Below are 16,546 nucleotides of genomic sequence, written 5' to 3' on the forward strand. Positions count from 1 at the left end.
CGTGGCAATGTTGGTGTGAGTGAATGATCTCTGAGAAACTGGTTGAAGCATTTCAAGGACGACGATGGTGTCAAGTTATTGTCTGCTATACCTAGGCCTGCTCCCTCAAAGAAGACATCTGTACGTATTTTAACTGAGCTCAAAAGGCAGCTAGATAATATATTTTTCAGCACAGTTAAAGTACGTACAGATGTCTTCTATAAGGGACCACGCCGAGGTTTACCAGACGGTGACTTGACATCGTCGTCTTTGAAACGCTTCAACCAGTTTCTCACAGATCGTTCACTCACACCAACATTCGCCTCTATTTCATCTGTCTGGAGCCTAGCTTTGTAAAGCCCAATTATCTAAGCTACAGTTACAGGCATTAACGACTTTCTTTAACCCATATTAACCAAGGTACAGTCCAGAAACAGAAGGAAACACAGACAAAAGATGGCGCTAATCAGAGAACAACGGCACATTAGCGCCAGCACATCCTCTCACCACGACAGGAGGTGGTACTGTGATGTTTGTTTGGTTGGCAGTGAGGTCCTGCCAACTCCTGGTACCCAGCCTAATGCCGTGCTGAAAAAAGATCCCCTTTCTATGATAGGCCATTATGCCGGGGCGATTACTCAGCTTAATGCCGTGACGAGCACTGTATAGAAATACCACCACCACCACCACCACTACTACTATCACTACCACTACCAATATTACTACTACTATAGGGTTGTTTACGTACGGAATTTCCCGGACATGTCCAGAATTCACGTGTCGAAATCTGTGTCAGGGAATCTTTTTTAAAGTCCTCAAATGTTCTGAACTGCAGCTCCCAAGAATGACTGAAAAATGTCGCATTTCTGTAGGTTGAAATGGTGGGAGAGAAGAAATGGGAAGGGTTTACTATGTGGAAGCTGTTTTAGTGTGACACGTTGTGACTAACGTCACAATGTGTATGGGCCTTGTACGAAGTCGATGGTCCCAGCCTTCCCTTCATCACATAACGCGCCTCACATTATTTGCCAGGCTTTTCTCTTTACCCTGCGATGATATATGCATCAGTTTGGATTACTGTTTGCTTGTTTGTGGCTTTGTGACCTTGTTGCAGCAGCAAAGATAAATAATATGAGTTTTTCTTTTTTATTTACATGTTTTCCAATGTTACATCAGGTGTTAGTGAAGATGTCTGGAATTTTGATAGTTGTTATATGATAATCCTCTACTACTACTACTACTACTACTACTACTACTACTACTATTTTCCACAAGAGCAAACCATAACACAGGAGCCTGTTTAACTATCAGTGGGGTCATGAAACCACCCTTGAAAGCTCCAGGAACTCTCACTAGGGCATGTTGAATTTTTCTTTCCTCTTTCAGAACGCTTTCGATGGTGTGGGTGATTTGGTGCCACCAGCAGATGACGCCTCTTATCAACATGGCTAATATTATAACCTTTATTATGGTAAGACGTGCGTGTGTTAATTGGTTTGGAATTTAAATAACCATCGAGTGTCTTTTTCTTCTTTCCTTTGCTGTTGCTATCTCCATCTCTTTCTCCTCTTCCTCTTCCTCCATTCACCACAACTACCATCACATCCCTGACAGAGCTTCAAGAACATCCTGGGCCAGGCAATTATGAACGGCTACCCCAGTGTGGACACTTTCTTTTTCCTAAGTGGGCTGCTCGTCACCTACAGCTTATTGAGGCAGTCCAAGAGGACCAACACCTTCAATCTGCCTCTCTTCTATGTGCACAGATTCATGCGGTAAGAGAGAGAGAGAGAGAGAGAGAGAGAGAGAGAGAGAGAGAGAGAGAGAGAGAGAGAGAGAGAGGAATGTTTGTGTGAGATGATAGGTTGATTGATTTATTGATAGATTTATTGTTGCATTAAATAATGAAATACAACAAAGGAGGAGGATGGACCTTGCCACTCCCCCCCCTGGACTAAGACTTTAGGATAGAGTATCAATAATATATAATTAGATGGTATACATTTCAAGAATATAAATGAAGAAATAAATGCAGATGTTGCACACCTTATTGCATAAACATCAACAGTCTGGGAGCAAACGTAGGATATATTCCTTGAATATATCCCTGAGAGTGGCTGGGTCCAAGAGATGATCAATGAGAGTATACAAGTTATGATGAATTTGTGGCCTGAATTTAGCATTGAGAGGACATTCCGTGACATAATGAAGTACAGTGTGTCCCCTTGGTGCAGCACACAGCACACAGCACACACTGGGAGAAGCACAATCTTCCCTAAAGTATTTATAGCCTAATCTGAGCTTCACTGCACCCTGTCGTGTGATGCAGTGTCTCCCATAGGTGTAAGTACAGCTCTGGGAGATACATACATAGTAAATACTACTACTGCCACTGCCCTTGTGGCAACAAAGCTCCAACTGATCTCTAATGCTACTATGCACAAAGTCCTTAATGCTACTCTCAACAAAATCCGAGTGCACTCGATGCCAGGGTCCACTGTGTCGTCTTGAAGGGCACATTGGGCAAGGGGGTCTGCCTATTCATTAAGTAGGGTACCCACATGAGGGTATCCAGGTGGAATGGACCGTGGCGTCATCACCTTCTGGGGCGTGGATAAGATCAAGAGGGAGGTAGATGGGAAAGTATACAGTGCAGCCTGACTGTCAACAAAGAAGTAAACGCCCTTATGGAGAGGCGCCACAATATGGAGTGCCTCCTGAACAGTATACAGTTCTGCCCTAGTGGAGGACATGTGTGCAGGGGCGGCCTGGAAACCTTAGTGCCAGACTGGCACAAATGTAATCGCAGATGAACAGCCAACATCTGGACCTGCTACCATTGACTGAACCCGCAATAAACATGAAAAGCCTGAACGTGGGGATACTTGGATAATTTAATCATGAACATGTCTTGCAGCACGTGAGGGAATCAGTCCCTCATGGACTGATGCATTGATTGAATATCAACACTAACACGCTGAGGGTTTCAAACGGGTTAGAGCAGTGACATAACAACATTAATACAGTCCTCGGCTACATCTGCACTTGTCACTAAGTACATGACAAGGCATTTAGCTACTTTTTTTTTTTTTTTGCAAACTTGAATCCCACTGACGCCCTCTCCCTTAATATTACTCAGTTTTGTATTTGATTTTATATTTATAATGCTTTTTATTTACTTTAAATTTGATAGTAATAAGAATAAATGTGCATATATAAATCATAACTTAAGTATTGACAAAGTAGTCATGTTGAAAGGCTCTCAATGTATTCTGGTCATGGAGAGCAACTTGCCACCTCAAGAACTGTACAGGTAAAACAAACAAGTAATTCTCATAAGAAACAATAGATAATATGGGGGATGTGGGATGTGGTCCAAAAAAATTCGTACAAAATACTCTATTTTTGGGGGGCTAAATTAACATGTTTTTATTATTTAGCATTCTAAATACTTGAAGTGTATATAAAGTAAAGGAAAAAGCAAGAAATAATAAGAGAAAGCAAAAAATAATAAGAGAAAACAACAAAACAAAGAACATGTAAACACAACACTCACTGCATCACTGCCTTCACCACTCACATCACAGTCAGTCACCATCTTCCTCTGAGCTTGTCCACTTTATCAAAAATCCACTTATCAAAAATAACCCCACATGCAGAAGATGATGAAGGACGTTTTGGGGTCATCTTGGTGAATTATAGGCAGATGGAAGAGATTTCGTCTGTACTCAGTGCTGGCAGACTGCAAATGAGGCACGAGAAGAGCGGGAGCTGGATCCAAGAAACTTAAACAACGTCTGAGCAACCTCCTGCCGCGAAATGGCATCCATGAACGCTTGGAGGGACGGTAACGAGGTTGCTCTCAGATTGCTCTCAGGTTGCTGGGGTGTTACTGTCTTATAATTATATGCATCTATGTTCACAAAACATTTCTATTACTTTTTTACAAAACTTGCCCCCAAGAAAGGATTGTTTTATAATGCATAAAGTGAAATCTTACATGAAATACCAAAAAATAAAGCAGAGATGAGATCGCCCACAGACGAAGCGGAGACTTGCGGCGACTCGGCCGCTTCTTCTTCTTCTTCTTCTTCTTCTTCTTCTTCTTCTTCTTCTTCTTGTGACCCTTTTAGCTTGCGTGTTGCTTTCATCACGACATTTGTTTCCACTCCTTTATTGCCTGTTATAATGGATATCATATCTTAGTATTTATATACGCTCATGCCATGAGGATAACCTCGATTCCGTGGCACTGAGTGATAGTGAATTACTTATGAAATGCCGCGGTATTTCATAAGTGCAGTGCCTGGACTAGATCAAAGAGGACTGGCAACGCCACTCCTTGTGTCCCCAGCGACTGCAGTGGCGACGTAGGTCCCGCACTGGCATGTACCGTTTCATACGCCGACGTCCAAGGCCCAAGAGATGCGCTTCACGGGCCACCTTATTAGTCACACCCAACAGTTGAGATCTTAGCTTCTGATCCACCATCCTCCTCTTGAGCCCATGAACGCTACCTGGTACCTCAATAAAGTTAACATTAATGTGGGTCGACACACCATGTATAATGATTGCGTGAGTGCGCTCCTCACCAGGGTCCATGAAGCCCATGAAGCTTTCACTCAGCAGGGTGGCATAAAAGTAGGAATAAGGGCGCGTTCCATGGTCAGGGGGTGAAAAAAAAAGCGGTGTCGTTGTCTGGAGTCTTGGGGAGGAGCAGAGACGCGTCTAAGTAAAGTCTAGTCGGTTGTGGCAATATTCTGATGACTTTCCTGGGTAGATGGTGAGGGGCAAAGATCCTCAATAATCTGCTCAGGTCTGGGTAGAGGCAGAGAGAGAAGTAACAACAATTTACTGTTTTTGTATCTGTCCTTCTTTTTTTTATCCAGATCCTTTCATTCTCTTGGGTGGTTACAGCTGTTCCTGGCGCTGGTGCAGCCTTCGCCACCTGTGCGATGGCTCCACGTCACCGTATCTTTAAGCTAACTCTCTAAGACCTGTTCGAGAATTAGTATCAAAGTTCTTGGCCAGATTTCTCTTCTTGCATAAAATCAAGAGAGAAAAAATTATCAATACCATACCATTTTCTCCAACTCCTCCCTACAGGCTGGTGCCCCCCATTGGCCTGACGGTGGGTTTGTATGCCACTGTGATGCGGTTCGTGGTGACTGGACCCATTCAGTCTGTATGGAGCTCCTTCTTCTACCCGACATGTCAACAGTACTGGTGGAGGGACGTGTTCTTCCTGGACAACTTCTACTTCGATAGTGCTGTCGTGAGTGGTGGGATGTGAGGTGATGGTTGTGGTGGTGGTGGTGGTGGTGGTGGTGGTGGGTGAAGCACTTGTCTGGTTGATGATGGGGAAAAGAGTCTACATTGAGATCAAGAGTGGGAAGAGAGAGACAGAGACTGAAGACAACCTAACATGGAGTTCTTTATTTCAGACACAGGAAATAGAAAATCCGCAATTATTTAAGTTTTTTAGTGCGCTGCATAGCACAGTAGTAGTAGTGAGTTTTGTGAGTGTTGACTACTACTAAAGTTGTTTTTTTGGCAGTGTGTGGGGCAGGCGTGGTACCTGGGGGCTGACATGCAGCTGTACTTGGTGGCTCCACTTATCATCCTCCCTCTCTACTTCACCAAAAGTTTCGGTGAGTGCCTCACTCCTGCTGTTGTGCTGTGACGCTGGTGTGGATTTTAGCAAGTGTGATACAAAGTAAGGCTTGGTGTAGTGGAGTGAATTGTGATAGAGAGCTCCTGGGATGTAGTTGGGTAGTTTGTGAGACTGTCCCTTTCCATCAAGAGCTAGTAGGGCTAAAACAGTGAATGGTGTGTATGTGAGTGTGTAGTGCTTTGTCTAGGTCACCCTGTGTGGGATTGTCAGTTTGGTATATAGATAATAAACATAATACTGCTACTACTTCTACTACTACTGCTACTGCTGCTGCTGCTGCTGCTGTTGCTCTTTTCCAGCAGAGGCTGAAGGGACTAAGAATAACTTGTGTATGAATGCACGGGGAAAGTTAGGTTTGAAGAAGAGATTGAAAGGAATTAGTTATAAAATAGAGTGGTGGATGAATGAAACAGACTCAGTGATCAGGTTTTAACTGGTGTGCCAATAGGGACCCGTTGAAGTATTAGAGTAATAATAATTAGACAGATGTTTGCATGAGGAAGGGTGACAAGTTAAAATACCCATGCATGGGACTGCTATGTGTAGGCCTAATGGTTTGAGTTGTGTTCTGATGTTACTTTATGGTCCACAGGAAAGGCTTGGCTGTTCCTGGTGACTGCTTTGTCTGCCATCGTTCCTGCTGCAATTATTTACCACTACGACCTTCCTCCTACATATGTCAATAATCCTCTAGTCATGTAAGTGCGTATGTGTATTTAAGTATTTTGCGGGTGAAGAGCAGGGAATAATCTCACAGGAATAGATCACAACAAAATAGACTGTTATTACTTTTAGAGGAGCAAGTTGTCACTTCCTCTGTTTCATGCAGGCCGGAAAAGACTGATGGATACACCAATAAGATTTATCCCATGCCCTGGACACGCGCTAGCCCGTGGTTGGCTGGTGTGTGGCTGGGCTACATCTTCTACAAACAAGGCAACACCAAATACAAGATGAATGCTGTGAGTGGTGTGTGTGTGCTCGTGCGTGCATGCATGTGTTTTGCTTTTTTTTAAGGGTGCACAGTGTGGGATTGATAGCCTAGTATACAGGATGCCTAGTAGATTAAGGTTTATATCTTAGGATGCAATAGTTCATAAGATTCTAAATAAAAAAAAGTACTCTATACACATGTGGTGAGTTTTGCTTTATTTTATTAAGAAATTAATGTGTATATTCTTAGTTCAACTAAACATTACTTAACCCAACTAAGCCTAAACCAAACCAAACCAAACCAAATCAACCCAACCCAACTCAACGCAGCCCAGCCCAGCCCAATCCAGCCTATCCCATCCCAATCCAACTGACCACAACGCATTCCGTTCTAACTCAATCTAACACAATCTAACCTGACCTAACCCAACCAAACCTATCCCGACTCCACAGCTGACAGTTTGTGTAGGTTGGACGGTGGCTACTATCACGGGGCTGCTGGTGGTGTTTGGCATGTTCAGCTACAACAGGGTGGTGGTGCCCATGCCATATGAAGTGATGACGCAGGTGGTGTATGGCGGCGGGCATCGGCTGGCATGGGGTGCGGTGCTGGCGTGGGTGGTGTTTGCCTGTCACAATGGTTATGGAGGTAAGTGGAGGAAGCTAATGTATATGTGAGTGACAAATTTCTATTAGTTACAAGAAAATGTGAGAATAGTACATTTATGTGCTGAAGTGAATGAGAAATGGTGTGAATTAAATTGGCTCTAAATTCACTTAATCGTAAAACACACAACACTTTACTTGTTTCACACAGTCTGCTTCTTTTAATAAAGTATATAATGCTCTCGAGAAATTAACCCAGCCTGGAGTAAGACAAATGATTGTGATTACTTCCAGCTAGATGGCAGTGCGACTCCACATCACCCGCACACCATAACCTTCGTTCCCATTTTGTTATCCAGGCTCACGACGTTCACATCGCCTTTCTCGGAGTTTGTTTCCCAGTTTGATTACTTCTTTGTGCTAAGTCTTCTGTACAGATTGTTGACGGAATATGGAGACGCTCCTCCAGAAGAGGTTGGGGAATTGGGACCTGCTGCACAAGACCAGGTGTTATGTTTACATGTTGGTTCTTGATGTGATGCAGGTCACCTGCTGCCATCTTTGCTCACCTCATCTTTAGACCATCTACCACCAGGTAGGTGGTAGGGCTCCGAGGAGGTGTTCCCTGGCTGTAAAAAGTTCATTGGTAGCTTCTCCCACAACCTCCATTCTGTGTGCATTGCTTGCCATCATGGTATTTGTTCTGTGGATAATCGCTGTGACAAGTGTGTTGGCTGGTCTCTTGGCCTGATAGAGAGAGATGCCAAACACCAGGTCCTCCTCCAAAAGAAAGGGGAATATTGTTCCCATCGCAGGGAGTGGGGAGCTCAATCCTTATTCCGAGAGGCCTTTCATGTAACAATGAAGTGTTTTGATGAAGAGGCAGGGTCCTTCAGCGGCTCCACAGGACTCTACCCCGCCCCAGATGGGAACCGCCTTGTCGTGGTGGGGGGGGGGGGGGGGGGGCTTGCATGCCCTTGTGACCATGCGAGCTAGACTAGAGTGGGCTTAGGCCCCTGCTCCGCACTTCCGAGGGGGAGAGGGCTACCTATGCTAGTAAGGTCGCCAGTGAGGGGCCAGACTAAATGAATCCTACGTAAGCTGCCAGTGGACCAGCGGAGCCACCTGATAGAGGGATCACCTAATAGGGGGCGTCCTGTGCTGGATGGTTGGGTGTCCAGGCTGGGATGCTTTGGGAGGGGGTCTCAGCTCTGTCATGGACAAACATTCGTATTATGTGGGGCCTTTTTTTAAAGCGACTGGTCCGCATGGGGACGAGGTACCCCGTCCACGGCAGCCAGCGCTCCCATTGTAGTCCCAGTAGGTGGTTTCCCTTGCCCCTGGAGCTAATCTTTTGTGTTACTGTATGCTTATGGGAAAACACAAAAATTATCAGGTTCTCGTGAGGTGGCTGACCTGGCCCGCGAGACGTCATCTTCAGGTCTGAGTAGGGAGGAGGATTCCCCTCCACAAGGGCCTCCCACAGCAGTCTCCTGTTCTGGGAGTTCTTCTGAGGGATGCATTTCTGCTGCATTTGACTCCCTTTTGATGGTAAATGTTAACCCATCTTTTTCTTATCACGCCTTGCACTCCCTTCTCAAGGCACGGTTCTTCGCATCCGACTTGTTTATGATAAGGACTTTCCATCTAACCGCTGCTATGTGACGTTTCTGTCATGTGATGAAGCCCGTTTGGCTTTTGAACATGTAGCATCTCTGCCCCTTGCCGGCTCTGGCTTTAAAACTGAACTTCTCCAATCACATGATGTTTCAGACAGTGACATGGATTATATCCCAACTATCTAGAGAATTCAGTTCCAGAAGTCTGCCAGATCCCACCTCCATGTTGGTTTGTGGCATACTACAGAAATGGGCGTGGGAATTTCACCCATGCCTCCCGGTACCTTGCCAAAGAGATCGGCACGATTCCTGAGGCAAATCTCAAGAAGTACGGTTAGGGGGTGCTCGTGCGAGCTAAAGATATTACTTAGGCGAAGATGTTGCAACATCTCCCATGCCCTAATTACAGTATGTTTGAAACCGTAAAGGCCCATCCCATTTTTAATTATAGCAAAGGTTGTGTGCACAGTCAGGATCTTTATGAATTTCCTGAGGAGGAAATACTGGCTATGTGTCCTAGCTCAGTCCAAAAGGTGACTAAGATGAGGAATTCCTCCAACATGGTCCTTCTCACCTTCTTTGGTTCCACCCTTCCAGACCGTGTTCATATCGGTCCCATCAATCTTAGGGTGAGGCGTTTTATTTCCCGCCCTCTTCAGTGTTTCTCGTGCTACGGCTACGGTCATGGCAAAAGCTCCTGCAAGGAAGCTTCTCGATGTGGTAATTGCTCAGCATTAGACTCACATTCTGAGGAGCATTGTAATACTGCTGTTTATTGTTTCCATTGCCGTGATGCTCACCAGGTACGTTCCAGGCAATGCCCGAGGTATTACCTGGAACAGGATATTCTACAGCTCGCTAATAGTTAGTTCATTAGCCTTGGTAGTGCTCGCCATGAACTCATCAGCTGAGTCTGCAGGTCCGAAGACATCTACTACCTCTCACTTTCTTGTGGGTGGTGGTTCTGCCGTTCGTTTAGCTAACAGGTTTGCCCTTTTGCCTGATGACTCAGTTGAGTCATCTGAAAGATGCGATGGGAATCCTCCTGCCTTGACCAACGTGACCCAAGTTGTGGATGTACATGTTCATCCTGTATCACCTAAGCCTCCGAAGGGGCTGACCAAGCGGCACCGCGGCTCTGCGGAGTCGATAGATTTAGCTCAGCCAAAGCAATCTAAGATTTCCCCTGGTGCACATGACCGCGAGTCCTCCAGGAACCGCTCTGCAATGGTGGCACCAACGGTTTCTGTTCAGCCTTCTGAGACACCCTCTGTCTCAGATCGGGCTTCATGTGAAGATGGTCTTAGCATGGAGATGACCGATGATATTATTACAGCCGCCCCTCGTGGACCCACTGTAGCGAAAAGTGCAGTGCAGCCTGACCCTCGTCCTCCGGTGACCGGTAGGAATGGTGATAATTCACATCACTCACCAGTAGGGCGAAAGGCTGCGGTCCAACGACCCAGCACATCTCAACTCCCGGTGTCTTCTCGTCGGTTGACTCCGTGCATCATGCTTGGGTCCGCTTGGCTACGGGTGCATTTCGGACATCTCCAATACCTAGCCTACTAGTGGATGCTGGTTTCTGGCCGCTCGACCTCCGGCGCCAGTCTTCGATGCTCCGGTGTTGGTTTCGCACCCATCGTCTTCCTGATTCTGTCCCTTGTCTGTCATTATTGCGGGACTCGTGCTCGCAGGCATATATATGTCACTCGACCTAGTCTCCCTAAACCTTTTGGCCTTCGAGTTGCAATTCTCATGGCGGACTTATTTATCGACCCCACTCCTGTCTACTCTTTCTGGCTCCCACGAGTTGGTTATTGGCAGCTTCCTGTTGTCTCATTATGCCCTCCTACCATGGATGGTAAGAAGGATTTTCCACCAGCTCTGTCCCACACACGGGTTTTAGAACACTTTTCTACCCATTCTGATGACATCCCTGTTTTTAGTGATGGTTCCAAATCCGACGCAGGCGTTGGGTTTAGTGTGGTTTTCCCCTCTTTTTATCGGTGTGGTAGCCTTCCTTCAGTGGCATCCGTCTTTACTGCGGAGCTGTCTGCCATAGTCCTTGCTTTACAGATCATTTCTACTCCCCAGGTTTCATCTTTTATAATTTTTAGTGACTGTCGCAATGTTCTTACTGCTCTCTCTTCCACTATCTCTCTTAACCCATTGGTTTTATCAGCCTTGGAGTGGCTATATCTGTTTACCAAAAGAGGATATCGTGTTGGGTTCTGTTGGGTCCCTGGTCACGTAGGTGTTCCCGGAAATGAACACGCAGATCGCCTGGCTAAGGAGGCAACAAGTCGCACTCCCTCTCCTGCCCCTGTTCCGTTTCGAGATGTATTTCATTTTATTCGTTTGACGGTTGCTGCAATTTGGTAGAGGAGGTGGCTAACGGCGGTCGCCACCTCGAAAATGGGAGAGATCACTACTTCCTCTATCCCTCACTGGACATACACCCATGTCAGGGACCGCTGTGCACAAAAGTACCTGTTGACCAGGGACCCTCAACCTTACTGTGATGACTGCCTGGTGCTGCTTACGGTGCGGCACCTACTAGTGGAGTGCCCTACCTTGATTGACCTAAGACACCGCTACCTCTATCGGTGCCGCGATGGAGATAGCGGTGTCTATCACCTATCTGAGGTCCTTGGACCAGCCATGATGTTTTTTTTTTTTTTGGGAGAGGCTGGTCTTCTCCCCTATTTGCGAATTTTAGAATTTTATTTTTTTTATTATACATGTTTTGATGTTTTATTTGGTTTTATCGTATTTAGTTTTTTAGCTAATTTTAATTGTATTGTTTTTAATTGCTTTTAATTATTTAAAAAATTTTCTTTTCAACCTATTTCGTCCTATTTAGAATTTTGTTGCGGCGCCAAATGACCTTGGCTGTTGCGGCGCCTACATCAAAGTCAATCAATCAATCCACAGGACTCTTAGGCCACGGATTCCGACCACAGCCACGTCTTAGCTTTTCCTCGTTTTTACACCATTTTTCCACCTTCTTTGGGTTTGACAGTGGCCCTCCTTGTTCTTTCTTTAACGACATTTAGTCCGGGATCTAGGGAGGGGGTTGCGTGCACCCACCCCCCCAGGATCCATCCTGGATGGTTTCATCTTCTTCAGAGATATCCTAAGAATCACTTTTGATATGTTTCCCGAAAAAAAAAGTTGGGATGCAATACCCATTTTCTTCCATTTTCTAGCATATGCTCTGCTAAAATTCTCACATCATATGTAATCATAGATGGCCTTACCTACATAACTAAATAACATTTGAGCATATATGCATCATGGTTTTATATGTTTTAAAACATGAGGAATCAGAATATGACATTCAATCTATTGTAAATTAAACCCAAATTATCATAATCGCGTGTTTTCTTACGCAAATGGTAAAATTTTTGTGGAAGATAAAATTTACTTTACGGTCACTAAAAAACAGTCACAGATATAAAAGATATTGCCTTTATGAACAATTTACAGCATTTCATTAGCTTTAAAATGAGACCACACTCAATATTCTAGGACAAACTTTGGCTATTTTATAAGATTTACATAATCCGATCTTTACAAAGTGAAATAATATCATAATTTTATTCCTGGATGTCGTAAAATCATAATTTTGGTGTCTATGCATAGGATTTCGAGGTCTAAGAAAGGTTACAACCCGGCGACCGTCACCTCCAGACTAAGTTGACCTGACCCCAGCAGGTGGCGATAAACAAATAAGCGCGCAGAGCAGAGACCGCTGGTGCATGTAAAAATACTAGATATACAATATATAAGTATGCAGAGTAGATGAATGAATATATATATATATATATATATATATATATATATATATATATATATATATATATATATATATATATATATATATATATATATATATGAATGTGGTATACCCGAAATAATAACAATGATAATTAAACATGTGATAATGTGTGGTGGATAAACACATCGCCACACGCCACGCTTCTTGCAGTTCCCACACTCCACCATGCACATCACTAGTTGTACTGTGGCTGGGCGCGTCAGTGGCTTTGTGGTGTGGTTCTCCTGCTCTTACCTAATTGTTTGATCACAACAGTACTCCATATCACTCAAGAAGTGCCTATCACAGCCACACTGTCACTTCTGTGCTTGTGCAGTTCATTCTACTACCCTTTGTTAATTTGTATTATTGGTGTTTGCAGTACTGTATTGTTAGGCTTTGCTTGTTCATGTGCCTGTGTAAAGCGTTCCGCGTGGCCAAGATGCTGTCAGTCATGACAGCTGCACAGGCCGATTCACCACCTGTCACTAAGACTTAGAGGTCATGTAGTTGTAAGTTGGTGATGAGTCTTGTTTCCATTCCTCGTCCTCCTCTACTCGTCTGACTTGATTAGTTGTGTTTTCCTGTTGTTGATTAGTTTTACCCACCGTTTGTGACAGGTGTGGTGAACGGGTTCCTTTCTCACCCGGTGTGGCAACCTGTCAGTCGCCTCACCTACACCACCTACCTGCTGGCCCTCCCTGTGCAGTACATCATCCACTGCAACACCAGCCAGGGCGGGGCATACTACTTCTCACACCTCAACATGGTAACACTGCTCTCTCCGTCTCTCTCTGACTAGATTTTTGAAGAATTTTTTCTGTTTCATGCTTCATTACTATTGTCTGTTGCCTCACCTGGCGTCACTGTTGCCCCTCAGCTCATCTCCACGGTGGGGGCGGTGGTGGTGACGCTGCCGCTGGCCCTGCTGCTGTCCCTGCTGGCCGAGTCCCCCGTGGTGGGCCTGGAGCGAATACTGCTGAGGCCTAGTAAGTGTTTGTTTAAACTAACCTAACCTAATGTTGCTGAGGCCCCGTGAGTCTTTGTTTATGTTTAGACTAGGTATGACTAAGTTTGTAATGCAGTGCTACTCGTACCTCGTGATAACGGACCTTGCAGTAACTGATTTCGCTCAATAACGTACTGGTCAGACATTAACACATTCTTTTGAAACGTGATGACAGTTTTATTTCACAAATCCATTGTTCCCAAGTGGCCGTGCGGACGAATACACATAAGATACGATAAACAAGCCAATAAAGTGACACTTGATACCATTGTAACTCGTTTTGTTTGTCTACGATTTACGAAACTTGTAATAAGGTGGAGAGTGGCGACTGCTTCCCTGTGGGGACCACTGGGGTGACACTCATAATGGGGTCCTGAGCTGGTTGGACCCGTGCCCTGTAGAAGTGAATTGCTGGTTATACATTCCTATTTGAATTTTGTTGGGCAAGCGAGGGTAATGACACTTCCACTTATGAGAGAGAGAGAGAGAGAGAGAGAGAGAGAGAGAGAGAGAGAGAGAGAGAGAGAGGTACGAGTGATTGACGAAAGTGCAGGCAACTAACAAATACAAACAAAATCACTCCAATCACTTGTTTTTTGTCTTCTTTTACTGGTCTTTGGAAGTCTACAATTTCGTTTTTCTTCTTTTGACAGAGTAATATAATACGAAGTAGGCTAAGTTTTCTTCTTCTAGATGAAACATGAGCAAATTGTGTCATTAGCTCCATGCCAGGAAGCTAAGTCAACAACACTGCCGCCTGATCTCTCTCTCTCTCTCTCTCTCTCTCTCTCTCTCTCTCTCTCTCTCTCTCTCTCTCTCTCTCTCTCTCTCTCTCTCTCTCTCTCTCTCTCTCTCTCTCTCTCTCTCTCTATCTATCTATCTATCTATCTATCTATCTATCTATCTATCTATCTATCTATCTATCTTTCTCTCTCTCTCAAGTACTTATTCTATTCATGTTGCAGATTACTGCCTTAGAATGGCTGTGAGGATGGCCAAATGGCAAGTTTGTAGCAGGACAATATTTTATAGCAAGATTCTATAAGGTGCAAGCTTGCGAGGTATCTGCATTCTGCAGGGTCGCATTCTCCTAAAAGATGCCAAATATAGAATGGAGGAACACTTAGCTCTAGAGAACACGTTTCAATTTTCACTAACAACGATATGGAACAAAAGTTGGAGGCATTTTGGAAGTACTTTCGAAAACACACCAATTTTGCATATAGAAAACAGGGGGTCGAGAAAAAGAAAGAAAGAGACGGAGAGTAAAGAGGTGGAGCGGCGTTAGAGAAAGTAGGCAAGCCCGTGATATATGGGGAGGTGGCAATAGTGTGGAGGTAGTCTACTCTGACTTTGATCATCCCTCGTCTTCCTCTCCTCCTTTGTGAACTCAGCAAGCTCCTTTAGGCTGTCAGTCAATGTTTAAGGATACCACTGAACCACATGAGAATCGACCATTTCACAACAAGAGAAGCTGTCTTTAATTCATCTATTCCTGATAAGACAAAATTTTATTGCTGTACACTTCTTGAACAATAATGAACTCTCTTATTTCGACATGAATAAGACAGATTAAATATCAAATCATTTTTTGTTATTAAAAGAGAATAAACTACCGAAAAAGTAAAAAGGAGTGTTTAAAGGTCTCGCGAAAAAACCGCTCTCAGTAACGGACAATTCGCAGCAACAGACAACCCTCACCACGAAGTGTCCGTTATTGCAAGGTACCAATTATTATTATTATTATTATTTATTATTATTATTATTATTAGTTGTTGTTATTATTTTCTTTTCTATGATTAAAGTGCCTCGCGATTATATTTAAGATTTCTTTTGATTATGTTTGTTTGATTACAGGTATTTTTAGTGTAAAGTTTGTCTTAGTGCATCGTTTATGTTTGGACAAAATATAGTTGAGTTTGTCTCGTGTGTGTGTGTGTGTGTGTGTGTGTGTGTGTGTGTGTGTGTGTGTGTGTGTGTGTGTGTGTGTGTTAGAATTATTTGTAGGAGCAAAGTTTCTTTGTAACGTTGGTGGTCAGCCCTGGTGGATTTTTTTACAGGAGTTATTTTTTTGGTCAAGAGGTTTTAATTTTTTTTCTATTCCATTTTATTTATTTTTGTCCCCTCGCATTTTAATGGGTGCTGTTTTGTAAGTATCTGTGACCACACACCGCCCACAGACCACAACACACCGCGGCCCGCACCACCTAGTAAAGGAGAGGCTGCCCCACCACCGCCTGCCAACCCCGATGGTGACAGCGCAGAGGCAGGCACCACCATCACCACCACCACCACCACCACCACCACCAATGGAGTGGGTTTCTCTAACCCCGTCTTTACTGTAGAGGAAGTGACTAAAGCAAGCTGAGATGTGGATCAGGAGGGAAAGGAAGGCCTCACCAAAGGTGCCACTACTACTACCACTACTGCTTCTACTACTACTACTACTACTACTACTACTACTACTACTACTACTACTACTACTACTATTACTACTATTACTTCTGCTACTATTACTACTATTACTACTATTACTACTACTACTAATGATGATAATGATAGGCTACTAGTCAAACGCACTGGGCTTCTCGAGGCAGAATAAAATGTATTAAAATCACATGGTAACTTTTATTTTCTAATTTTAAGGCAGGATTAATAATCTTTTTCATCCGAGAGAGAAAGAGAGAGAGAGAGAGAGAGAGAGAGAGAGAGAGAGAGAGAGAGAGAGAGAACACTATCAGCTGTACTATAAGAAATCTCCTCTATTAGCTTTGTGTCTTGGTTTTTGTGGCTTTAGAATGTCAAGAGTTCCAGTGTGTGGTGGCTGGGGGCTGGTGGCGCGATGGGACTGGGAGTGGGAGGCATGGTGGCGGGACACAACATTGCTACAAGTATTTGGGAAA

General features: G+C 44.2%; 1 protein-coding gene across 2 annotated transcripts in view; it reads left to right on the forward strand.

Moving 5' to 3' along the window:
• Positions 1–16,260, forward strand: part of LOC123505337 (nose resistant to fluoxetine protein 6-like) — a 36,628-nt gene extending 20,368 nt beyond the window's left edge. For both annotated transcript variants that reach the window (XM_045256578.1, XM_045256650.1), the window contains exons 8-17: positions 1,366–1,450; positions 1,594–1,754; positions 5,086–5,254; positions 5,537–5,630; positions 6,246–6,351; positions 6,483–6,615; positions 7,040–7,235; positions 13,255–13,403; positions 13,515–13,623; positions 15,824–16,260. In XM_045256578.1, coding sequence (XP_045112513.1) covers positions 1,366–1,450; positions 1,594–1,754; positions 5,086–5,254; positions 5,537–5,630; positions 6,246–6,351; positions 6,483–6,615; positions 7,040–7,235; positions 13,255–13,403; positions 13,515–13,623; positions 15,824–16,011 — 1,390 coding nt within the window. In that variant the 3' untranslated portion in view covers positions 16,012–16,260. The remainder of the gene's footprint in view (positions 1–1,365; positions 1,451–1,593; positions 1,755–5,085; positions 5,255–5,536; positions 5,631–6,245; positions 6,352–6,482; positions 6,616–7,039; positions 7,236–13,254; positions 13,404–13,514; positions 13,624–15,823) is intronic.
• Positions 16,261–16,546: the final 286 nt, after the last annotated feature.

Source organism: Portunus trituberculatus, chromosome 1 (assembly GCF_017591435.1).
Source record: "Portunus trituberculatus isolate SZX2019 chromosome 1, ASM1759143v1, whole genome shotgun sequence".
Lineage (NCBI taxonomy): Eukaryota > Metazoa > Arthropoda > Malacostraca > Decapoda > Portunidae > Portunus > Portunus trituberculatus.